General features: G+C 45.5%; 1 protein-coding gene across 2 annotated transcripts in view; it reads right to left on the bottom strand.

The window, feature by feature from the left end:
- The window catches only part of LOC310823835 (BEN domain-containing protein 5-like), a 32,256-nt gene extending 5,443 nt beyond the window's left edge, over positions 1 to 26,813 (bottom strand). The window contains exons 1-5 of one of the 2 annotated variants that reach the window (XM_083696708.1): positions 26,472 to 26,813; positions 25,655 to 25,720; positions 24,488 to 24,618; positions 23,511 to 23,946; positions 5,616 to 5,767 (exon numbers count right to left, since the gene is read on the bottom strand). In XM_083696708.1, the coding sequence (XP_083552834.1) occupies positions 5,616 to 5,767; positions 23,511 to 23,946; positions 24,488 to 24,618; positions 25,655 to 25,720; positions 26,472 to 26,487 (801 nt within the window). In that variant the 5' untranslated portion in view covers positions 26,488 to 26,813. Of the gene's footprint in view, positions 1 to 5,615; positions 5,768 to 23,510; positions 23,947 to 24,487; positions 24,619 to 25,654; positions 25,934 to 26,471 lie in introns of those variants that run through there. The other variant, XM_083696707.1, reaches the window with a different exon arrangement.
- Between the last annotated feature and the right edge of the window lie 291 nt (positions 26,814 to 27,104).

Genomic DNA, 27,104 nt, shown 5'->3' with positions numbered 1-27,104 from the left:
AGACAAGATCCCTAACAACCCAAACTCAAATTCGATGCTTCAACAATTTGGTCGTTTGTCCTCGGATCAGCAGAGGTCTCTGTTGGCATCTGTGAAGGATCATTTAAACTAGATGCCCCCCTCATCCAGCAGAAGAGCTTGATCAGCTGGAGGCTACGAGCACTGACAAGCAAAACTGACAGACTGACTAAATCATTTGTCCCCAGAGCCATACAACTCTACAATAGGTCAATCAAGGGCAAAGAGATGGACTTCTCTGTATCACATCACCATCATGTCACTGTTTCACCTCATTATCTACAATGTTTACTAGCTATGCTAGGTCTCATACACAGCCCCTACCTCCCTCCACCAGCCTGGACTAAATGCACTTTAAAAATAGTCCATATTTATGTAGCCCGTATTTAGTTTTTAGTATTTAATGCTATAATTGCACCTCACCTAACTGCAAAGACATTTACAACTGCACCTCGCCTGTATAAAATACTGCTAATGTTGTATGTTGTATGTGCATGTTATGTGTGATACCCCTATGTCTGTATGCTACTTGGAACCTGAATTTCCCCCTGGGATAAATAAAGTTTCTATCTATCTATCTCTTGCGCCCTCTTCAGGCTGCTATTCACTGATGGGATATATGCTTCACTGGATGTCTGGGGAAGAACAATATACTTCCTGGTAGACACTGGAGGTGAGATAACAATTATCCCGAGAAGTAGCCTTAAAGGAATTGAAATCTCCTCAACCGGAAAAAACATAGAGAGCGCATGGAGTAGGAGGGTGGAAACTGGAGCTCCATGAAACCAAGCCAGTGGAGATAGGAATTGGACCAACAACTCTCACAGCAAAATTGTGGATTGGGAAGCATCTGGAACAACCCATCCCTAGGACTTGCCATCCTGACCAAAATGAACACCTCTCTGAACATCACAGGCAAAAAGGTCTCATGGGTAATTTGACAAATTCAGACAACAGACCTTGTAAGACACAAAATCTGGTCTGACGACAAAAATGACTGTGGAAATCTCGACATGGAACCAGTGATATTCACTGGACGACCACCCCCAAGCACTACACAGTACCCCATTAACGAAGAAGCAATTGCAGCAGTCCAACAGATTGTTGATGACCTGGAGGGACAAGGGATACTGGTTATGACACACAGCAGCTCGAACTCCCCCGTGTAAGCTAGTTAGAAAAGCAAATGGAACTGGAATCTAACCGTCAACTACAGGGTGGCCAATGAGTGCATTGACAAACTGACTCCACTGGTGGCTGATCCCTCAACCATCTTCCAAGCCCTCAAGCATGAACACAAACACTTTAGTGTCATCGACATGAAGAATTGGTCCGTCCCCCTCGCAAAAGGACATCCAACTGTGGCTAGCCTTTTCGGTAAACATTTTCAGTACCAGTGGGTTCAGACCCCACAGGGTCTGCACAACAGTCCATCTGTTTACCACCAGGCACTTCAATGCCACAAATCACATCCACCATCCTCCAGTATGTGGACGACATCCTGTTAGCGTCAGAGGAAGAGCAGGAGCATGAGAAGGACCTCAAGACCCTCTTGGACCATCTTCAGGCCAAAGGTCACAAAGCCAATAGAGAAAAAGCTCAGTTGATAAAGCAGCAAGTGACCTACCTGGGTCAGCTGAGAAATTACTCAAAACCGTGCTGCAGCAATCCAACAGACTCCGAAACCGACGAAAGTCAAAGAACTCAGATCTTTGAGATCCTGGGGCTGTGCAACGACAACCGAGCCTGGGTAGAGGCATACACTGAAATCTCTCAACCTCTGAACGAACTGTTGAAAGGTCAACCAAAGTCCAAGGATCCAATTCAACTGAACGAAGAACTGTCATTCAAGAAGTTAAAGACAGCTCTGAGCACTGCTCCAGCTCTTAGAATACCAGACAATGGACAGCCTTTCGTGTTGTATGTGTCCGAGAGAGACAGATACATGACCGCCGTCCTCACACAGGAACACGGAGATTGACGATGATCTGTGGGGTACTATTCAGCCAAACTAGATGCTGTGGCCTTTGGCTACGGTGCCTGCCTTCGAGCTCTACAAGCAACATACCTTGCTGTGGGACTGGTGTCCAGCATCACTCTCGACCAAAAGTTGATTGTCAAGTGCCCACATGCGGTCCACGTCCTGCTGACCATGAACAGAGCTTCCCAAGTCACTGCGTCGCGATGGAGCAAGCGGTCTATAGTCTTGGAAGCACTCAACATTTCCATCGAGAGGAGAATGCTCTCCAACCCTGCCACGCTAATGTCTTCACCTGAAGCCAACGATATCCTGAAGCACAACTGTCAAGACCTCGTCATGGACCAGGCGGATGAAGGAATGGTTAATTCCACACCCCTAGACAACCCTGACACTGTTTACAGATGGGTCCTTTATATTTTTTTATTATTCATTCCTGTATTTTCTTATTTTCGATTATTAAACCTTGTTTAAAATAATCCAACTGGAGAATAATCAACTGTCGTAACTTTTCTCATTGAAGTAGCCTCAACACATCCCTGGGTTTAATGGTATTAAGTTCCAGAATCTAACGGCGATTCTGTATGAGGATGTTGTCCAAGAAACAAAAGGGGGATGTGGAAATCAATGAAAGAATATAATCACTTCTTATTCTTGCTGTTTTTATATTGGGGGGGGGGTGTCAGGGGACTGGTTACCTGAGCAACCTAGGACCTGGAGCACCTCAAGGTCAAATTCCTGAGAGTGTTTCTGACTGATATACACTCACCGGCCACTTTATTAGGTACACCTTGCTAGTACCGGGTTGGACCCCCTTTTGCCTTCAGAACTGCCTTAATTCTTTGTGGCATAGATTCAACAAGGTGCTGGAAACATTCCTCAGAGATTTTGGTCCATATTGACATGATAGCATCATTGCTGCAGATTTGTCGGCTGCACATCCATGATGCGAATCTCCCGTTCCACCACATCCCAAAGGTGCTCTATTGGATTGAGATCTGGTGACTATGGAGGCCATTGGAGTACAGTGAACTCATTGTCATGTTCAAGAAACCAGTTTGAGAGGATGTGAGCTTTGTGACATGGCGCGTTATCCTGCTGGAAGTAGCCATCAGAAGATGGGTACACTGTGGTCATAAAGGGATGGACATGGTCAGCAACAATACTCAGGTAGGCTGTGTACTAAGGGGCCCAAAGTGTGCCAAGAAAATATCCCCCACACCATTAGATATTTGCGTTAACGAGCAGTTGAACAGGTGTACCTAATAAAGTGGCCGGTGAGTGTATATTGTTTGGGAGAAGAGAATCTCAGAGAGAGAGATACCATTCTGGCTGTTAACATCATCAACTCTATGTAACATCAATAAAAGCCTCTCCAAAAGTCAGCGACCTTCAGCTCTCCTTATTTCATCTCATTGCAAAACTTGAAGCCTGTTGCTGTGTTGCTGCGGAAGAAATTACACAATTATCTAACACCACGCCCCCATCCACATCGGTGGGGCGTGGTGGCGGTGGTTCCTTGGTATCCACATCATGAGAACTTAACATGGTCTCACCACTCCCACACTGTGATCAAGACGGCGCGCCAGCGCCTGTTTTTCCTGAGGCGGCTGAGGAAATTTGGTATGGACCCCCAGATCCTCTCAAACTTTTACAGATGCACCACAGAGAGTATCCTGACCGGCTGTATCACCGCCTGGTACGGCAGCTGCACCGCCCTCGACCGTAAGGCTCTTCAGAGGGTGGTGAAAACGGCCCAGTACCAGCCATTCAGGACCTCTACTCTGAGAGGTGCAAGAGAAAGGCTGGGAAGATCATCAGGGACCCCAGCCACGCCCTGTTCTCTCTGCTACCTTCTGGCAAAAGGTACCGGAGCACCCAGACCCGGTCCAACAGGCTCCGGAACAGTTTCTACCCACAGGCCATAAGACTGCTCAACTGATCCCCCCACCCCCCTACTTTTTAGTGTTGACTTGTTGATTGTTGCTGACTGTTGTTGTTGAGTGAGGAGCAAGATACCAATGCATTTCACAATGTCAACTACGGCTGTATGCAATGTACATGGTTGGGGACAGAAACACCAGATCATCTGCAAACAGTAGACATTTGATTTCAGAGTCCAGTAGGGTGAGGCCGGGTGCTGCAGACTGCTCTTGTGCCCTTGCCAAGTCATTGATATAAATGTTGAAGAGGGTGGGGCTCAAGCTGCATCCCTGTCTCGCCGCCCGGCCCTGAGTTAAGAAATCAATGTGTTTTTTTGCCAATTTTAACTGCACACTTGTTGCTTGTGTACATTGATTTTATAATGTTGTATGTTTTTCCCCCTACACCACTTCCCATCAATTTATACAGCAGACCCTCCTGCCAAATTGAGTCAAAAGCTTTTTTGAAATCGACAAAGCATGAGATTTTGCTTTTGTTTCGGTTTATTTAGTTGCCGATTAGGGTGTGTAGGGTGAGTAAGTGGTCTGTTGTATGGTAATTTGGTAAAAAGCCAATTTGGCATTTGCTCAGGACATTGTTTTCTCTGAGGAAATGTTAGAGTCTGCAGTTGATGATACTGCAGAGGATTTTCCTGAGGTTGCTGTTGACGCATATCCCACGGTAGTTATTGGGGTTGAATTTGTCTCCACTTTTGTGGATTGGGGTGATCAGTCCTTGGTTCCAAATATTGGGTTGAGGATGAGCCCTCGCTACATCGTTAGAGCAGCGGCTTGGCTCTAAACTTCAACCTCCTGTACTATGAAATGCTATCGATGGAAGGTATGTCTGCTTGAGATTTTAAGATTTGATAGGGAAGCTGAAATGTCAAAAATGCTGTTTAGGCTTTCCACTGCCAGGTTTGCACCTTAACTATTGCAGTGGAACTTTTTGTCCAGGAAGTTGTCTGAGTGATTATATTTGTTGTTGGGTAAAAAAAATTTGGTAGGTTTCTATACTACTTTCCTTCCATCTATAGCATTTCTTAGTACAGTAGGCCGAAGTTTAGAGCCGAGCCACTGCTGTGACGATGTCGTGAGGGCTCGTGATGCCGCTGGTGAGGTTTTTTTTTTATAGGTCTTTCACCTCCTCAAAATCACCACCAGGAGGCATCATTAAGCATAATGGATATGTTCTAGTGTGTTTACAAACATTGCCGCCTGCACGGCCTCTCAATTGTGTCCTATTCGTCACCAAAAATATCAGACTCTGCCTCTCTCGCCAAAGAGGATGGAGAGAGCACGGCAGATGATTAGAGCCAACTTTAAAAAAATAAATTTTTTTTTCTCGATCGTTTCCGAATAACAAACAATGTGTGACAATTCATCCAGCACACTCTCCCCCTTCATATGATCCCTACTTTTCTATCCAGTCTCAATCCCACTCATTCTGTTACATTATTAAAGCCGACTCGCACTTATTTAAAATATTTCCCTGTTTCTCTGCGCTGTAAGAGAATGCGTGATCTGCAATAATAAACTTGATTTTTCACATTTTAGGCCATTTTAGCATGCTCCTAAATTCAATGCAACACTTCCCAATAACGGATACTTAGAAAAGGAAATTGCACATGAAAAAAATATACCAAATTATAACTGGGCAAAAATGTCATAACCTAAGCAGCCAGTAATGGACTCACCTTGCCATCGTTGAAGGTGTAGACCGTCCGAGGGGAGGGGGAGTGGCTGAAGCTGGTGTTGGCTTCTCTACACACCTCCTGGTTCTCTATGATTGGCTCCCGCTCCACCACCTCCGCCTTGATTGTCTGAGTGCCGTTGTCATGCATAGGTTCTAGAGCAGGAGACAGGCGAGGACAACACGTTGGTTTAACTCACTAACTATCAAAGAATTCCGGAATGCTCACCATCTAGAGTGCCAAGTGTTTTATGTGGTATTACCTAGCAACAATCTTTTGATCAAATTGAAACATCATAATTCATGCATTTTGGGTGAATAATGTCACCCTTGGCACTCTAGAATGTTGACAGTTTGGGCGACTTCATTCACCCTCGGCACTAAATTAGTTAAAAGTCCTACTACCACTGGTGGTGTCCATCTGGTTTATAATGTTGAATTAGACTACATAGTCATGATTGGTACCCTGTGGAACTACAGTTGGCTTAATAGGTGCACACCGACATTTCAGCGGGGTAGGCCTAAGTCTGCAGTAAATTCACAGTGTGAAGTGTTGCCGAAAGCCACCACAAGGTGGTAATAAGAGCTGTGAAGGATGCCATATGCGTCTTGCACTTGCAAGCATCCATGTTTGTTCACATTTGTCAGCGCACATTTGACAGAGCGCACAATAACCACCATTGGTTTATTTGTTTATGTCTGGAAAGTGTTTGTCATTTATTTTGATCACTAGTCAGCTCACATGTAATGTGACGCATTGTAAATTGTAATCGCTACATCGCGAATGGAGGATGATCTCACCTTCGTCTGAGCCAAACAGGGCGGTTTTACTGTAGCCTCTAAGTACACCAGGTTTTGAAGCTAATATACAGTGTCAAGGACAGGAAAGAATGTGAGGGGCCTACAGTGAGGGGGGGTGCTGCCTAAAGTTTTGCGAGGGGGGTGAAGGCTGTTTTGCATATAACATGTTAAACAAGCAATTCTGGTGACTTTTGACGGGAGAAGAACGTAGTGGTTAGTGTGATTGAAAAGCATGAAATGATCAGATCTCAGGTTTATGACACAAGGCCTATAAACAGCTCTGATAAGATTTGCATATATTTGTCAGTATGTCAATCCCAACTCATCCAGTCATGTGCTGCAATCACAACACTTTAACACTAACATTAACACTTACTCTCTCCCACTCTGCTCAAATACTAAGAGGAAGGGACATAGGAAGTCTATTTCACAAGAAGGAATAATACAAGAGCAAAGTCATGCAGTATGTGGCTGCTATGAAAGTGAACTGTGTGCGCGGGTGATTCGAGCTGGGTGAATGACAGAATATGAATGACAGTCATCCAATATGCTGGAATGGAAATAACGGCATGCTCATAAAAAAAATAATCGTCCTCCCTAATCTTGAACGGCACCAGCTGTCAATAACCGTCCTCCATAATATTCAAATTCCATTCACCCATTCTCCTGTCAAAAGACACCAGAATTGTTTGTTTAACATGTGATATGCAACACAAACCCCCCTTCACTCCCCTCACAACATTTTAGGCAGCACCCTCCCGTCACTGTAGCCCCCTCACATACATTTGTTGGATATCCAATATAGGCAAAATTGAAGATAAAGTTAAACTATTGTATACAAGCTAGACCAACCTTCTTAGCCTACCAAGGCAATGACAAAGAGAATAGTTTGCCTAATCAGATGGATTGGCAAAATCAAGTTTATTATAGCAGGTCATGAATTGCAGAGATGAAGAGTGGAAATGGTTTAAATATCAGGTTATTTTAAGGAGGACCAAGCAATGGGACCAACTCCTATGTACTCTCATACCATCATCAGGCATTCTCTCACAGCGCAGAGAAACAAGGGGAAATGTTTTAGTGCAATCTGACATGAAGCACGAGTCGGCTTTAATAATGTAACGTTTCAGTGGGATTGAAACTCGATAGAAAAGTAGTCTACAGTTGTTATCATTAAAACCGTCATAATAGGGTGCAAACGTACACAATTTCAGCAAGGGCAGCCTTCTCTCGTATTAATTAATAATAATGATGCATTTATTTTGCATAGCGCTTTTTGAGGGACTGTTTGAAGTGGGAGAGCGTGCTGGATAAATTGTCACACCTTTGTTAGTTAATCAGAAACGATCAAGAAAAAAGATTACCCTCCCCCATCAGTATATCCCAAGATTAAACGTCCAAGTCCGGGCTGGCTCGGGAACTTTTAGTTTAAACTAAGCTAAAATATATAATTAAAATAAAACAATTACAAAAACACATCTCGCTCCAGCCACACTGGATTTTAGGTTTTTGACCTGAAGTCTGTGAATAGAGACGCGCCAAAAGTGAGATTTGTTGACACAGGTCTGTTTGGCTACAGTTGTCATAGAGAATAACTATCACCAGTTGTCTCAATCATGATTTCGTTAAAACATGGAAGAAATAAAATAATGTAATGTAATCTTGTTTTGTGCACAAATTATTTATCATAATGCCATTGCCTATTTGGGAGGAGCGCACCGGCATTCAAAAAAAATGCACCCCTGGTTTTGGACACGCTCTGCTGTATCCCCCTCCCGTTCTCTCACTCTCATTGTTATGGAAAATATTTCTCCCATCGCCATTAACATCAACTAACAGTTGCAAGCTGACGTAGACATTCGCAATCGCTTGCTTGATTGTGACTGTGTGAGCGAGTCCTCACTCCCTCCCCTTGTAACTATACCTCAACTGCTCTACTTTGATTGCTAATCTGAAACGATCGATCAAGCGATTGTCTAGGTGAATGTCTAGGTCAGCTATCTTATTATGATACTGTGGTAGAAAATCCCAGAATGAGGTGACAGAAAGTTCAGTGATAGCCTTTCTTAGAAATCGCTTATGATGGTTAATAGGATCCAGATGTTGTTATTGATACAGGAGTAAGAAAAACAAGTTATTATGATGTTGCAACTATTATGTTTTTGCCAAAATTACAAGGATGTCGAAATTACAATGTCCTGATCCAATTTTTGTGAGCCAATGGGTTTTGGGCCAAAGGGTGGATATTGTTCACCTGTTTATGTATATAATGAGGAGACATGATCATAACGTCTTTGGATTACTCTGCAGAGGACCCCAGTTTGTTTGTGCAAATATTATCTGCATTAATAAAACTGTGTAAACCCTCTTGGAATAACTCTCCTCATTTGTCCACCTCCACACCCTTCCACAAAAATTGGTGACGGCCCGACGTGATATTGGATAGAGTCTGCTGCCAAAGCCAAAAAGGACGGGAGATTGGAGCTGGTTCTCCTGCACATGAAAAGTGGCCACAGGTAAGCATTTTTGCTTATTTTTAGTATAATTCTGTGCAGGTGAATTGCTCTGAATCCCTGTTCAGGCTTGGTAAGCATTAGAACTGAATACACAGTTGGTTATGTGGAATGGAGGGTTATTCAGAGGAGAACTAATGTGCATGCATTAATGAAGTCTTACTGCAGTAAGTAGCCTTGGAGAGACCCGGGGTTGTTTTTGTTTTCTAAGGGAGGCAGAAGATAAGCCTTGGGGGTTTGTTTAACATTTGGACCCTAAAAAGGTGAGACTGCAAAAATCCATAAGATGGATCATAAAACTGTATGAGCTGAGTCCAAGACAGGGGTCTTGGATGATACGTACGTAAAAAAAAGGCGTCTAGAGCTCGTCCCAAGTCGAGCATATCTTATACAAGTGTGAGGAAACTCACTAAATAGATGAACGTGCTGGGAGAGGCAAATGTGAAATCGCAAAAAAGAGATTCAGGTTGCATCTGATTCAGCGCGCAAATCTAAAAAAATACAGTGCAGTTTCTAGTGAGACGGGTCCTTATAATTGATGTTTTAGAACACATATATAGAGAGTGGGTGTTGAAAAAATTAAAACAGACAAGTAGAGAGGTCAATGTGAGATATAGAGAGAGCGTTTTTTCACACCAATGAGGGTATTTTGAGGCAGGAATTATTAATCCAAAAATAAAATAAGGAAGGGAAATTAGGAGCGCAGGACACCTGGTTCCCTCACTGGCTGCTTGAAAATATCGCTTACAAGCTTTAATTTTATGTGCTGTGTATAGAGGGGTTATTATTCAAACTGTTCTGTTGTTAAGCTTGAACTTTATGTGCTGGGTGTAAAGGGGTTATTGTTTAGACTGTTGTGTTGTTGTGTTTGTTTCTGAGATATTTGTGTAATGTGAGTAAGGGAATTGTGTGCCAAGCCGTGGCTTCGGGCCGGCTCTCTCTCTCGCTCACTCACTATTACTTCACACGCACACACACACATTCTAGAACTCACTCACATCATACATACACACTCATACACTCACGTACACACACATATACAAACGTAAGCTGGCACGCACTCAAGCATAAAGACAATATACTCATACTATAAGTCACAGGTTAGAGTATACAGTACACATACAAATATATCTGTATACAGAGCTATAACTACAGGGCTTGCCGGAAACGGTGTGCTGGAGGGGGAAGCGAGGAAATAGGGAGATTGGCAGGACACCTGCCTGGTACCTGGTCGTAGGTTTGGTTTGAGCCACTCAATTGCTGGAGAGTTTGGTTGATGGGACAACCTGGCCACCTGGAGAGTTGATTATTCATGATTGATTGTCCAGAGGCCAAAGTGTGTCATTGATTGATATGAATTGTTTGTTAATGCAAAATTAAGTAAGTGTTAAGTGGTTAGTTGTCAAGTTACTTAATTGATTTGTCTGTGTTAATTGTTAATTATTAATTGGTAATTGATAGTTGTTTATTGGTAAATGCTAATTGCTATTTGTTCATTGTTGGTAATTGTATTGTTAATTGATAACTTAATTGAGGAGAAAAAAAAAAGTGCTAAATTTTCCGGTTGAACAGGCAATTGTCTGAGTGCTTGGGTGGCACGAAAGGCTGCGTGTATTGTGGATCCGGTACTGGAAAGTGGGCTGTGGGGCAACATGGCCACTGCTATGGCAACAGCGGAAGAAATAATAATCAAAGCAGCTCCTCAGTTGGAAAAGAAGATGAGAGGTGGGCCAGAGATGGGAGCGAAGAACCAAGAATCTCACTACCCAATGGCCAAAGGGTGGCACATTTGATATATGCCTGTGTGAGGAGATGGCAACCCTCATAAAGAATCATAAAGTGAATGAAAAAGGAAGTAAACGACTGGAAAAGAGAAAAGACGAACTGGCTGTGATACATATGTTCCTGAAACGAGGAAAAGAGTGGGCGAAGACAGCTAAGAAATGCAAAGAAGTGTTGAAGAAGGAGGGGGAAAAAGCTTCTCCACCACCGTATGGAGCCCAGATGCCAGTAACCAAGATCGACATGATGGGAGATTATACGCAGTTGGAGGAGATTGGGGGACCTGGAACCATAATCGTAATCTCAGATCCGAGAGACTATATCCAGAAGTGGTAACCCTACCGCGAGCCAAGAAAGGGGCAAAACCAGGAGTGAAGAAAAAGATCCTCAAGGCAGAACGCTGGGGGGCCGGTGAGAATGCTGGAAGCGAATAGGAGTCGTCGGACAGCCAGACAGAGGAGGAGGAGGGTCGGAGAGACCTGAACAGAAAAATTGAGTCAGACAAAAAAGAGGAAGATGGAGCAGAAGGGGGAGATTCGTCCGCACACCGAAGAATGCCTAGGACTCCCATTGGAACCGAAACGCCTAATCAACAAGTGCTTGTCCACCCCAGACGGCCAGGGGACCCGGCTTTCCAGGTGATGGAACACAGGGTCATGGTGGGGACTCTGTCCCTTACCCCAGGAAGAGAGGAGAACTCTTTCGTGAGTGTGAGGGGAACACTGCCACCCCCCACACTTTCACCACAGCATGGTGCCTCAATGGCACCTCTGATGGTGAAAGGAACAGAGATGGACGGCGCTGGATATGCAGGGATTGATAAGTAGACTGCCAACTATCCACGAGGGGGCTCACAAGTGGATACGGGCCTTCGAGGAAGAGACTGTGGGATATTTATTGGCGATAGGAGATATGAAAGCCCTGCTGGAGAGACTGTTGGGACTAGGCACCATGGAGGAGGTGTTGGGAAGTTCCACGATGATCATTGCTGTAGGAACTCAAGTTCATGATGGGGATTTGTTCAATAGGCACCGTGGCTCGCTGTGGGAAGAGCTGAGGCGACGGTATCCTGCTCGGATAAGACCAGGATTGATGGGTGGTGCATTATTGGGAAAGACAGAAAACCCTGGGGCCTATGTACATAAGGTGCAGAAGGAGTGGAGGTGTGAACTCGGTCAGAATCTCGAGGATGACCCTCTTCAGAGAGCCATGTTCCGGGAAAATGTGCTGAAAGGCCTACCTAGTCCAGTGCGCAGCAGATTGGAAGATGTCGTGGGGCTGCTGGATATGGAGTATATCCTGTTCTGTGACTATGTGACCCATGCAGTGGAGAAGCTCAGGAGTCAAGAACAGAAAGTAAGAGAAAGTGATAGAACTGATCTGAGAACTCACTCAGTAGCAACTCAACGAAGGGAAAAAGAAAGTGCAAGGAGTGGTAGGAGCACTAAGTCAAGGCCCTCCCCCGCCAACACCTGCATCTGCCTATAGCCCCCAGCCTCAAGTGATTAACAATTATGGCTCTGTTCAGCCCCAAGAAGGGAGAGGAAGAGGATGGGGGCCACAGCAGAGGCAGAGTTCCAACAGACCGGGTTGACAACAAGGAAACATCTACCAAAATCAAGGGCCAAATGGGCGTAGAGGAGCGCCTGGTCAACTAGAGGTTTGTTGGGGATGCGGACGACCAGGACACCGAAGAAGAGAATGTAGGATTAACCCTTGGATGTCACCGCCGCCGCCTGGAAACCAGCGGAACCCAAATGGGCCACGAGGCCCCTCCAACAGGTGGGGGGGCCCCAATCAAGGTTACTAGGGGTGCCCAGAGGATCTGAGGGGGGAGCATCAGCTATCCATGGTCTCAACAGTTGGATTCTCGGGAACCACGCAGCTGATCCCCACCTCAGAACCTGTCACCCTCAGGGTGGACTCCAGAGACATAACATTACCAGTTCTGATTTCGGAAAACACTCCTATCAATTTGTTGGGAAGGGATGCCATGTGTAAACTCGGGTGCAAAATACTCTGCACAGCTGATGAAATTGGCATGGAAAGTGGTGTGTATCAAATGACTTTGCAAGCCCAAAGCTGTGTAGACTCCACTGTCTTCTGGCTGGGGGGCATCAAGGATGAAGTATACATCGTTTGCCATCCGTGGGAGCCTTTCATTATGGCTCAGATCCCCCAGTCCAAAGAGCCAGAGCTGGAATCTCACTGCACGTTGCAATATTATGAGAAGAATGATGAAAAGAGAAATGAGCGCTGGCTGAAAGGATTCAGCTTCAATAACAATAGGTAAACAAGGAGCTGCTCTGACTGTGTTAAATAATGAGTATTTAAAAGATCAATTTAAAATAGAACATGCAATCCCGCATGTTACGCTAAAAATAAATCCGGAATATGAGTCTAAACATTTGGGGCCCATGGTAAAAGAGGCAAGTGAACAAAAGTGGACTTCGACACAGTGTCCACAAATATGGCATAGTGAAGACAAAAACTACATTAAAATTCTGATATCTTTTTCGGCTCTAGCTGTGCCACAAGTGGTTAGGTTGCCTAACAACGCTCACATTATGGTAGAAAGCGATGAGGATTTGTTTAGCGACATGCTGTCTCAAGTACCAACAGAGTTATGGTCTCAACACGACACAGATGTAGGGCTCATTAAATCAGCTCAACCTGTAGAGATAGTGCTTAAACCAGGGTGTAGGCCACCTGACATATGGCAGTATCCTATGAAGCCAGAGGCAGAGCAGGGTATTGCAAGTACAATAGAAGGCCTGTTGACTGCAGGGGTGCTTATACATACGCGCTCGGGAGCTAATACTCCCATACATCCGGTTTTAAAAGCAGATAGGTCTAGATACCGATTACTGCATGATCTTAGAGCTGTTAATGAGGTAGTGGAAGACTATGATGCAGAGGTGCCGAATCCACACACGCTGTTGACAAACGTGCCACCAACATCTAGGTTTTACACTGTCATCGATCTCTGTTCTGCATTCTTCAGTGTGCCACTGAGTGCAAGGTCTCAACATCTGTTTGCATTTACATATCGTGGTCAGCAATACACGTATACACATATTCCACAGGGCTTTAAACATTGGCCACATGTATTTAACAAAGTGCTTAAGGAAGATCTGTATGGTTTAGAACACAAGGTTACCAGTACTGTGATTCAGTATGTTGATGACCTAATCATTTGCTCTGACTCACTGGAACAGTGTCACAGGGAATCGATCACGGTGTTACAAGAATTGGCAAAAGGGGGCCATAAGGCTTCCCAACAAAAGATGCAGTATTGTAAAACTAAAGTTGAATATTTGACTCGAGTGCTACAAGACGGCACCAAAAGTATCTCGCCATCTCAGTTTAGGGGCATATCGGCCGCCCCTAAACCCATTACTGTGCGGAATATGATGACATTTTTGGGGATGACTGGCTATAGTTCAGCTTGGGTTGACAATTATACTTTGACTACTGCACCTTTGAGAAGTATGATTAAAGTTGTGGGGACTGACAAACTTCAGGCACCGTTGGTGTGGACTGCTGAGGGAGAACAGGCGTTTGAAACAATCAAGTGTCTCCTTCAGCAGGTTCCAGCGTTGGCTTGCCTGATTATGAAAGACCTTTTCATCTGTTTGTTTCCCATCGACTCCAGCATGCCACGGCAGTTCTGGCACAGAATACAGGTATAGGAGGAAAGAAACAGCCAATAGCTTACTATTCAACTGCCTTGTCACCAGTAGAACAAGGGCTGCCGCCTTGCTATCAGGGGCTGGCAGCAATACATTTGATGTATGAAAAAGCTTCCAGTATAACCATGGGTTATGACATTCACATTCATCACAAGTTGGCAAATTTGATTGAGCGGGGTAAATTTGTGTTGACTAATCAGCGTCTGCAGGCATATACTAGGTTGTTGTAGTACCCAGATGTGACTATAAAAACATGTAGTACAGTCAACCCTGCAGACTTGATACCTCTCCCTCATGAGGGTGAGCCGCATGACTGTGAATCAGAGGTGCAGTCATTTATTAAGTTGAGATCTGATTTGTGTGCTGTTCCATTACCGTTAGCGGAACTTATCTTTTTTGTTGACGGATCATGCTATAGGGATTTAGAGGGGTTGAAAGCAGGTTATGCGGTAGTACAGCTAAGTTCAGATGATACTTTAGTGACTAGACAGTCAGGACAGTGTGTGCAGCCATGTTCTGCGCAGTTAGCGGAGCTGGTGGCGCTAACGGAAGCTTGTAAATTAGCAACAGACAGTGTTGTAAATATTTATACTGATTCAGCTTATGCTCATGGGGTTTGTCATTTGTTTGGGGCAACGTGGAAAGCGAGAGGCTTTAGGAAAACAGATGGTTCACCAATCCAGCACCATGAAGTAATAGCGCTTATGCAGGCTATGATGCTTCTAGAAAGATAGCTATTGTAAAGTGTCAAGCACATAAGAAAGATTCACCCCTGCGGACAAGGGGAAATAACTTAGCGGATGAAGCTGCAAAGTTGGCGGCTAATGTAGACTCTAAAGCCATCATGATGTTAACTGCCGAGCTAACAACTGAAATTACAGAGCAAGATTTGGTTGATATTCAGGATGCGGCTCCCCAGGCCGAGAAAGACTTGTGGAAGCAGAGGGGAGCGTCTCAAGGCTCTGATGGTGTTTGGAGGAATCATAATGGGTTATTTGTGGCTACAACTGATCTATTGTCTTTGGTGATTCCCGATGCGCATGGTATGGACCATTGCACAAGGGGGGAGGTAGTAAGGAAAATAGCAAATATGGGACTATGGTCTCCTAAATTACAAGCACAAGTAAATTACAAGCACAATAGCAATATTGGGCAGATGTCTGACATGCACAAAAAACAACATTCGAAAGGGGATAACTACCCCAATTGGGCATATACCAATACCAGAGGGACCGTTAAGACATATTACAATGGATTATGTAGATATGATTCGACCAATACAGGGAAAGAGATATTTGTTGGTTATTGAGGACAGGTTTAGTCGATGGGTGGAAGCAGTACCAGCAAAGCATAAAAATGCGGACACGGTGGTAACATTTTTATGTAGAGAGGTTATCCCCAGATTTGGCATACCAAGTATGATAGGTTCAGAAAATGGAAGGGAGTTTATTGACAACGGTAAAAGGGGTTTACCAGAAATTGGGAATAAAACAGAGACTAGGATGTGTGTATCATCCGCAATCACAAGGAATGGTAAAAAGAGTGAATGGTACACTGAAGGCAAAACTAACAAAAATTTGTGATCACACTAAACTCAACTGGGTGGATGCATTACCTTTAGCACTCATGGCCTATAGAAGTAGAGTGAACCGCAAAACGCAACTAACACCGCATGAAATGCTTACGGGTCGACCCATGCCTGCGCCAGCATATAGGCATTTGCATAAGGGACCGGGGTTGGATGTGTTAGAAAAGGATATAAAAACCTTTGTGCAACAGTTATATATTTTCAGGAAAAGGAGAAGGAACCGGAGAAGCCAGAGGCACATCCAATCCAGCCGGGAGACTGGGTGTTCGTGAAGGTCTTCCGGTGTAAATGGAACGGCCCCCGACGAGAAGGACCGTTCAAGGTAACCCGGTCAACAGGGACAGCAGTCCAGGTAAAGGGTTCACCCACGTGGTATCATCTTAAACCGGACCTGGAGCAGCCGGAGTCAGGGGGCAGGAGCCGAGAGAGGGAGAAGAGGTTCTTGGTGGCGGAGGGAGTGATGGTGGCAGTTGCTGTCCTCGGGCTGGTAATGGTACTCCTCCGCTACACCTGGCCAACCGAGGCCGGGGAGAGTCTCGACAGTCTGACTTTTCTGACCCCTCATTCAACAGAAGCTCCTACCAACCAGACCCCACTGCTGAGCCTGGCTGGAGGGGCCACCAACCGCCAGACGCAGCCATCCCCCATACCACAGGTCATCCCAGCCAACCTGTGCCAACAAGACCAGTGTGCGGTGAGGAAGTAGGGAACCTCACAGCTGAGTTCCCCACCATCAACTTTGCCGACCTTGGTTTCAGTGTTGGGTAAGGTGACGATGGGTCAGGGGAAAGGGGAAGAATACAGCAGCAAAGCACCCTTATTGTATCTCCCCAGGGCCAGGTCAGACGCCTTGTATAAATCTTCATTGTTGGCCAGAATCTGGAAGAGGAGGGTAAGCAGTAACACACAGGTAGATGGGAATGTTTACATTGCTCTCATACACACACCCCCCCCCCCCCAAGACCTTAGTGCCCTCAGGATGTCCCCTACTTTCGTTCAGCAAACTATAACAGTGGTGGTGTTTGGGTCTAGGCAATTGTGTGTGGTGACAATGCATCGGGGGTACGGCATTGGCTCAGGAGGTAATGACCACTGCAGGATAGAAGTAATACAGACCCTACAAGGATGGTGTGCAGAAGTTACTCTGGCACACATGTGGTCACCATCATATAACTATTCCATAAAAATTATTACTGCACATTTCCCGCAAGGTAATTGGCAGGAAATTGTAAAATTAGAGCTGGCAAACGATCCTGAGAAGCAATGTAAGAGGGAAGAGTATGGTGACCTCACAACCATCGCCACACCTGGTGCAGCTGCTGCTGAACCTAGCTTGGCCCCCACTGCCTTTAGAAAAATAACTACTGCAGCAGCACGTACCACTGCCTTTAGAACAACAACCACTGCAGCGGTACATACTACTGTCAGATCAACAGTTTTGACCAAGAAACCTAAACAGCGCTCAGGGGAAAGACTGAAACGAAACACCAGCAAAGATAGCACTACCCCTGCGCCTGCGCAGGATGGGTTGAGGAAAAGATCACAGAAAACAGCTGGTAGTATAAGTGATCTCATTACTAGGCTCGGGGCTTACATCCCGAAGGAAAGTGAAATAGATGATGTTACACCAACACCAGACACTAGGGGTTACACAATGGACAGGGACCATCAATTAGATGCTGTGTATAAGGCAGCCTTAGTTAACCACTGGTTTCGATGGGTCCAGTACACTAGTACACAGAATGATTTGAGTAACTGTTATGTGTGCTCTAGGGCCCGCCAAGAGAAGGTGTATGTGATCAATACAAAATTTAGCTGGAAACAGTGTGAGGAGAAAGTCAGAACATGGTTGGCTACTTGTGACCCTAGATGTGGCACGAATAGCACATATCAAATAGAGAACTGCACACGTGAATGCGCCCAACATTTAAACTACACTGAATTTTTCAATGCCAGAATACCGAAGCCTGCATGTGTGGTAGAATGTTTAACCCATTTAGGCTCGCCGGCCCGGACGGCTGTCTTAAAGTGGCCTGATGATGAGGTGATTGCTGGCAGAGAGTGTAGGGCACTAGACGTGCATCTGACCCCCAGGGTGGCTTACAGTACTGACCCACAGGGGTTGACAATCCAGATGCAGGGCTCATTCGAGTGCTTCCAGAAGGATGAAGAGGATGTGTCTGTGGGGTGTTTGGGGAAGAAGTACTGTAACACGATTTGGAACATCGATGACTCAAATTGTACTCAAGGGTCGCATGTGGCTCCGGTGGAAAGCAGACGAAACCCGATACTCCTATGTGTACTTATCATAGCCAAACTCAAGCTGTAGCTGACCAGTTCTGGTTGTGTGATGAGCGGAAACTCCATTCCACTCTTCCTCTGAACTGGACAGGCAGGTGTGCAATGGACCGCCAGTATCTGAGGCCCCTAGTAGAGCCAAGCGAGCGTATGAAAGGGACCCCCAGGTTGTGTTAGATAGCATAGGACAGCCTCAGGGTTTGAGTCAATCCTTCCTTGGATCACGGTGAACAAAAACACTTGAGTGGTTGAACTACATCTATTACAACCAGCAGAGGTTCATTAACTACACAGATAGTGCTCTGACTGTGCTAGGGGACCAATTGTCTGCCACCAGCCTTATGACTTGTGTTATGGAAAATACATTCATAGAACTATTTTCAGGTTATACACTTTCACATGACTGATACAACTTGTGTAACTACTGTGATTACATTTTCTCTTGCCACACCTCTAAAGTTCTATAGCCATTGTTCTGAGAAGCACTGCATGACTTACTATATGAACAGCGGTGATCTCGGAGGGAGTGGTGAGAGAGAGCAGTAATGGGGGGACAGGCGCATCCTGCCGATAGGTGTGAAATGTTGAACGGCGATTAATCAGTAAGAAAGCGCTGATTGATCAGTAAGAGAGTCTCCCCATTGTTCATTCTCTCCCGCCCTTTCTCACGTAAGCACAAGCCCATCAGCCGATAGATTTGGCGGCGACTCCCATTATGTTCAAACTGTATAAAAGACAAACCTGATCATTGTCTCTTTAGACTTGCGCTGAACGGACCCCCGGATCTACGCTGGGCTGCTGTTATGCTCTTGTCTCTTGTTTGCAAGCAATAAATACCGGACTCATATATTGTGGCTACTCAGGACTTGTTTCTTGATTCTTACCTCCGAAGAGCTAAAGTACAGAGTGGTAAATCCTCGACTTCCACCACACTTGGCAGAATAGGCAGGCCCTAGACTGGCTGCTGGCAGAGAGAGGGGGGGGTTTGCATGTTTTTTGGAGAGTATTGCTGTACTTATATCCCCAATAACACTGCTCCAGGTGGAGCTTTCTCTGCTGCCATGACTAAGTTTAAAAACCTTAGGCAAGAGGTGAAGGATCACTCTGGGGGCGGGGAGGACTGGTTCACTTGGTTGGAGTTTAATTTGGGTAAATGGGGTGTTGCAGTGGCAAACATGGGAATGGTTGTGGTAGTTTGTACAGCCATAATGGGATTAGTTTTTTGCTGTTGTATTCCAATCCTCCGCAAGGTTGTGGTGTCGAAATTGAGCTCCCAGATGGTGACGCAGTCCAATGGTCAAACTCTCTAACAGCCTGACTTGTACCCCGTTCCCGACTGGGTTCCAACAAAGCCACGGTCAGAGGGGGGTGAGGATGATGATGACACCGAGGATGATCAGGACACTTCGGTGTAGTCCTCCATGTTGTGATCCACTAAAGTGTGCTGGTGAAAATATTGAGAGTCGAAGGGTCTGTGGGCTGAGATGTCGCATGGACTGGAGGGACTGTGCGCCTGTTAGGACACTGGGGGACAATCATATCTCCAAGGAGAAGTGAAGAGGATTTGCCCCGGCGCGCAAAGAGGATATGCCACTACAAAGTTTCTATTGCTCTGGCCCGGCACTGCAGTTGCCTGGTGTTTTTAGGGCCAGTAGGTGGTGGAACCAATAAACTTGACATCTGAAAAAGCATGTTGACCATCGTCCGAAGACTGTTTCCAAGTGTATTTGTACTTACACTGACATATCCCACATAACAAAAATAAACAACAAATTATGAAAATGTTGTCAGTATTAAACTGGACTTAATATTGAGGGAAAGGAGCAATGCTAGGGTTTTACCTACTTCCCGCCAAACAGGGAGAGGATGTTTCCCAGGCAGTGCTCAAATCTGTTGTTAAACCTCCATCCAAGTGATAGTCATCTTTCTGATGATCACTGATATCAGGGGTTAGCGTTTTGCTGCCCAGGTGGGATGGACTTTGGCAACAGATAAGGGATAGCTGATTGTTGAGTCTATTACTCTCATACACTCATTATTCATGACTCATGTCATATCTGCAAATACCCAGCTGATTGCTGAAGCTATTTCTAGTTTGTAACAAAGGTCCGGACACAGAGGTAGTGGACTGGGAATCAACCCATTTATTGTCAGTCTTAATTTAGTGGTTTACTTTCTCTCCGCGACTTTCCAGTCGGCGTGTCTTAAAACTTAGTGGTTTACTTTCTCTCTTCACCGCCACTCTCCTACTGAAAAGCAGAGGCACACACATCTTACGGTGCGCAACCAGCCTCGCTTCCGTAACCCTGGCCACGGTCCTGTAGCTCCCTCTACAGGCCGAACGCTGCATGTCCCCCCACATACCCCCACCGCCCGACACAGGCCAGGGACACGACGGCCGACAACCTACTTCCCCCCCCCCCCCCCCCCCCTGCATGGGAGAGGAAGTCTGCCACGACCATCTGCGCCCCCGGTCTGTGCATGACCGAAAAGTTGAAGGGCTGCAACGCGAGATACCACCGGGTGATCCTCGCGTTCACATCCTTCATGCGGTAGAGCCACTGGAGGGGAGCATGGTCGGAGTAGAGGGTGAAAGCGTGACCCAGCAGGTAGTAGTGGAGGGCGCCGACCGCCCACTTGATGGCCAGGCACTCCCTCTCCACCGTGCTGTACCGGCCCTCCCTCTCCGACAGTTTGCGGCTCAGGTACAGCACCGGCCGGTCAGCCCCCTCCACCTGCTGGGTCAGCACTGCTCCCAGGCCTCTATCCGACGCGTCCGTCTGTAGGGAGAAAGGGAGGTTAAAATCAGGCGCATACAGGACCGTTTCTCCACAAAGAGCACCCTTAAGGGCCTCGAACGACCCCTGGCACTGGCCCGACCATTGGCCACGGTCCTGTAGCTCCCTCTACAGGCCGAACGCTGCATGTCCCCCCACATAGTTGTTTAATACCTTTATTTTTAATGATGAATGATTTCCGTGGCTGATGGGACTTTCCAGTCCCAGAGGGGGGAATATGTGGGAGAAAATCTCAGAATGAGGTGACAGAAAGTTCAGTGATAGCCTTTCTTAGAAATCGCTTATGACAATGGTTAATAGGATCCAGATGTTGTTATTGATACAAGAGTAAGAAAAACAAGTTATTATGATGTTGCAACTATTATGTTTTTGCCAAAATTACAAGGATGTCGAAATTATAATGTCCTGATCCAATTTTTGTGAGCCAATGGGTTTTGGGCCAAAGGGTGGATATTGTTCACCTGTTTATGTATATAATGAGGAGACATGATCATAACTTCTTTGGATTACTCTGCAGAGACCCCAGTTTGTTCGTGCAAATATTATTATCTGCATTAATAAAACTGTGTAAACCCTCTTGGAATAACACCCTTCCACAATACAACCTTCAAAAAAGTATTGATTTCTTAGCAGTATTTGAAAACATGCGAATAAGACCGTAAATAAAGAAATTATCACCACACAAAGCTTTCAGTGATTTTGTCATTGATACAAGTGGCGAGTGCTGGTGTCTTGGGCTGAATAAACTCGTTGGATATCCAATTCAGACAATTTTAAATAAAATTAAGCTATACAAGCTAGACCAACATTTGTTTTGAAAATTAGAGAAGTAATGTTGAGATTATAACTACCGTAATTTCCGGACTATTAAGCGCACCTGAATATAAGCCGCACCCACTGAATTTTTAAAAAATAATTATTTTGAACATAAATAAGCCGCACGTCTATAAGCCGCAGGTGCCTACCGGTACATTGAAACAAATGAACTTTACACAGGCTGTAACGAAACACGGCTTGTAACAAAAATAAAAAATTAGCGGTAAACAGTAGCCTACCAAGAAAGTCATTGGTCACTATCTTCCTCCTCCTGTGCACTGAAACCACTGAAGTCATCTCCTTCGGTGTCGGAGTTGAATAGCCTCAGAATTGCTTCATCCGATGTTGGATCGTTTTCATTGTCGCTCTCGTCAACAACACAATGACTACCGTAATCAGAATGATGGGAAGTTTGAGCGCGCTCGATTTAATCTAAACAGTTACATTGTTTCACCTTAACCCGTTCGGCAATTTCATTGGTCTAATGAAAGCTTCATGCCGCCAAAAAACTGAGCACCGTCACGTGTTTTTTGCTCAGTTTTTTGGCGGCATGAAGCTTGTGAATGCGGGAAAAATCCATAAATTAGCCGCGTCATTGTTTAAGCCGCGAGGTTCAAAGCGTGGGAAAAAAGTAGCGGCTTATAGTCCGGAAATTACGGTATGCATTATTACTATGACCACATCGTTTCTAAATGAAAATCTTTTCTGAGACATCAGAGTGAATGTGAAAAGCATGAGTTTTCGAAGGTCTCTATGGAAAAAAACGATTGTATCTTGTCACACAACATAACTACAGTTTAGTGCAGGAATAGAGTATAGTAGAATCCAACATCCTGCCAGAGGTTGAGTCCTTCTGTGTCCTGGGGAGGGGGGGAGGGAGGGAGGGAGGGGGAAGAGGGGGGTGTTCTAGTCTTAGTGTTGGCCCAGTGCCTGGCTGCAGTGTCAGCGTTAGCATTAGCCACCGTGTTAGCCACAGTGTTAGCGTGGCGCCAGCGTTAGCCGCAGTGTTAGCGTTAGCCACAGCGCTAGGGTTAGCCACAGCGCTAGGGTTAGCCCCAGTGTTAGCCGCAGCGTTAGTGTTAGCCCCAGCCAGACTTCCCTGTGTTGCTCTGTGTTCACGTGTGTCGAGAGATAGGGGTTATTTTAGCCCAGTAAGCTGCCCTGGCTTGGCGGCGGGCTACACTAAGCCTCATGTAGCTGATGAATTTTAATATCGGTCAGTGCAGCCCAGCCCAGCGCACCGCTACATTCCTAACCAGAACTGACCGTCTAACCTTTAGCCTGTCCAATAGAGTGCTCCAGCCTCCACCAGCCTCCCGACCCCACCCCAGGGCTACCAGGGATGGACGGGCACACATGCAGCTGGCAGCCTGGCATGCTACTGCTGCTGCAGCTGTCATAATGATGTCATCATTCTACAGTACAGTTCAGAGAAACTAAAGAAATTAAAGGAATGTGTGTGTTCTGGCACTAGGTGCCATCCTGATTCACACCACTCCAACAAGCACTTAACACTAGCCATTTTCAAATTCATTAATGACTAGTGTGGGAAGTGGGGACTGTGTGTGTGTGTGTATGAGTGTGTGTATTTTGAGTGTGTGTGCCTCTCACCACTGCCTAGCCTCATCAGCAGCACGTCCTGTAGCCTCCTGTTGAAGTCTCGGAGCTCCTTGACCTCGGTCAGCAGACTGCCGTACTCCTTCAGCTTCTTGGCCTGTTGGACCAGCTGCCGGCGTGTCCGCTCCAGCTCCACCTGCAGCCTCCTCATCTCCTCCTCCTGCTGTCTATAGCTGAGGACCAGCTCCTCGTACAGCACTCTGGGGACCACCACCTCCCCCTCATCCTTCTCTTCTTCTTCCTCCTCCTCCTGACACTCCTCCTCTTCCTCCCCCTCCCGCTCCCCCCCCCCCTCCTCCATGTCCTCCTCTACCATGTCCTCCTCTCCCTCCAGACTGGAGCTGGCTGCATTCCTCTCCAGGCGAGCCACCACAGCAGCCAGGCTCTTGGAGGAGTTGGAGGTGGAGCGAGCATGGTCCTGCGACTGGGCCTGGAGAGACAACAGGTCATGATGGTTCATCATTATGACAAAAACAAATGTTTTGTTTGTGAGAGAGTGACAGTATCACTTGGTTAATTTAATTGTGTGTGTGTGTGTGTGTGTGTGTGTGTCATGGTGCTTTGCAACGACACAGTCATCATGTCAATCAAAAACATCCCCAGCTTTGCTCTCTCAGCCAAGTGCAATTCATGTTTCACTACAAAGTTAGTTGTTTTGTTTTTCAAACCCACACAACCCTCCCCCCTGCCAGGGGCTGTACAGAAGGGAGGGATTTGAGGAGCTAATGGTTTGGATGAAGCAGAGAGTGGGCACTGGGAGCAGTGGAGTCACAGTGTTCTGGGAAGAGCAGATCAGGGGATTTACCAGTAGCAGGGCAGCTGGCCAGAGTGCTGAATTTGTGTTAATCCAGAATTTATCAATCTTAAAAAAATAGCATGGGGACTGTCTTTTAGTCAACTACATCAACATATTAACACAATCTTGAGGTAACACCTCTCTCTCATATCAGAGTTAGGACCATTCAGCTCACCTTTTTATGTGTCAGTGGTAGTCCCTCCTCCCCAAAGTGGTTCTCCACTGAATTTCCCACGTTCCTCGTCGACATCTTTGGGATTTTCATCTTTTTTTTAATTATACTGTGTTCAAACTCCTCTATGTTCTCTGCCAAACACACCACCACAACAACACAGTTAGGATGATGCTTCTTACAACTGACTGTGTATGTGTATCTGCCTGTGGAGCTGGGAGTTTCCCCATCCTTAAAGTTCCTTTGCAATCTGGTACATGGTTTATATGTCTAACAGCCTCCATGAAGTCCATCTGATGCTGGAATAACAGGGCTCACTAATGCACACACCCAACAGACGTAAGAAGAATCTGAGATCATTTGGACCTTTAAACCCAGACTGTTCAGATACGGGGATTAGTAATCTAGCTATCTAAACACCCCCCGCTGAGAGGGGCAAGTGTACACATACTATATAGCTAGCCTAAACAATGCATTGCCATGCACCGGTTAGTATACAATAACGCTACACTGATGTGGGTGTCAAGCAAACGTTATTGACATGACTGTTATAACAGCTGCCAATACAGTCGCTCACTCACTCACACACACCAAAACCGAGGCTGGCTATTTAGATCGCTAGCGTAATGCACTGCATCATTCAGCTGTCAACACGTTAACCAGTATTACATTCGAGTGTCAGCTTGCTGTCTAAAGTACATAGATTAATGGTTGACTGTTTATCACCAACAACATCACATCATGTGGTTCGTAATGTGTCAGATGGGGTCTGGCGAGCTGGACCGGCTAGCTAGCTAACGCCAATGTTGGTAAACAACATGGGTGCGTAATGTTGGCAAGCTAGCTAACTAGCGAACTTATCAATGTCTTCAGCTTTCAAGAGCACACAACTGTGAAATGCGTACAAACGTATCGCCCTACAGATGAAATGTGTATGTCGACATCGTAGTTACCTAGCTAGCATTAGCATTACAGATAAGCACCGTATGGGGCTTGTTTACCTAGCTGGCTAGCAAAGCATCCCTTTAGCATAATTGTCAGATAGCAGTTGACACCGACAGTGCTGTGACAGCAGCCAGGAGAGCATGTTTTTCTCAATCCGCTTTCAAATGAAATATATATTTGAATGTACAGGCAATGTGAAAGAAGGCGACATGGCGTTGAATTTACCTGCTAGGGCGAGGATCTGTGCTTTGCACGGCTGGCCTGTACTCCCATTCTCTTCAGTTCTGACAACTACATACACCTTCTGGTTATCAAAATCTGCTTTATGCAGAGGTCTCAAATCTTTCACATTTGAAACGGGTAAAGCATAGCACATATCGTCTCCTAAGAACCTTACGAAAGCATACATTACTTCTCTTTGGTCCTGCACTTAGGATATGGTTGACAGTTTTCCCTCTATAAGTATTACATACATGTATATATAAACACAAAGGGGAATTGGGGAGGGCTTCTGCGCTCGGCTGCTCTGGCCTGGTCTACATCACTTGAGGAAATTAGAAGCGCTCATCATCACAAGCATGCCTTAGTTATATAAATATTGGTTGTGTTCCAAAATGCGTTCTTGCGCTCTGCGTCCTCCTGTTCTTCCAAGAACATACCTATAAGAACACTTAAAAGATCATACAGGCAAGAATGCAAAAACGCAGAGTGGTAGGGGCAGCTAAAAATGTAGCTAGATAAATATGACATGGCTATCGTTATTGATTATGATGGTATCAATATCCCCTCGTCAGTATCTCCATACATTCATCATAATGTGTCCGTGTGTGGTAGGTTTAAACAGCAATGTCCCCGCCCCTGTATTTCGTACTTTTTATCCATGCGGTCTAGGCTGCGGTCTAACACTAATCAATGTTTTGCGGCTTTTGACAACCCATAATATCTCACAATTTTTTTTTTTAAATATATATTTAATGTCCTGGGTTTATACACCGTAAGGTCACCTACTGTTAAATAAACAAACATGTAATTATACACTCACCTCTACACCTTCTCATTCATGCAATGGTGTGGGGAATGTTTTCTTGGCACACTTTGGGCCCGTTAATACCAATCAATCATCGATTGAATGCCACAGCCTATTTGAGTATTGTTGCTGACCATGTGCATCCCTTCATGGCCACAATGTACCCATCTTCTAATGGCTACTTCCAGCATGATAATGCACTGTCACAAAGCAAAAGTCGTCTCAAACTGGTTCCATGAACATGACAAGTCCAACATGACATGAGTTCAGTGGCCTTCCCAGTCACCGGATCTGAATCCAATAGAATGTGGAAATTGCATTGAATCGCAAGAGACAATTTCTCAAGTTGAGCACACGAATGCGTGTCTCGTTTATTTAACTAGAAAAAACCACTGAAGCGTAAAATGGCGCTGTCCAGTAACCAAACAAGCATGGGGCACAACGTCATCACACACACAGATTATTTAAAGGGACCACGATCCCGGAACAGTCATACTTACATGCATAACACATTAAACAACTGCATGAAATAACAGTGTGTAGAACCACACTTAAGAACAAGGGTGAATTATGTAAATTACATTCACTACAAGAACACCTTTGGGATGTGGTAGAACGGGAGATTCAGTTTGAAAGTGCACCTGAAAA

The sequence above is a fragment of the Argentina silus genome (genome assembly GCF_951799395.1).
Source record: "Argentina silus genome assembly, chromosome: Y".
NCBI lineage: Eukaryota > Metazoa > Chordata > Actinopteri > Argentiniformes > Argentinidae > Argentina > Argentina silus.
The sequence above is the reverse complement of the archived record's forward strand: the minus strand, read 5'-3'. Positions and strand labels throughout refer to the sequence as shown.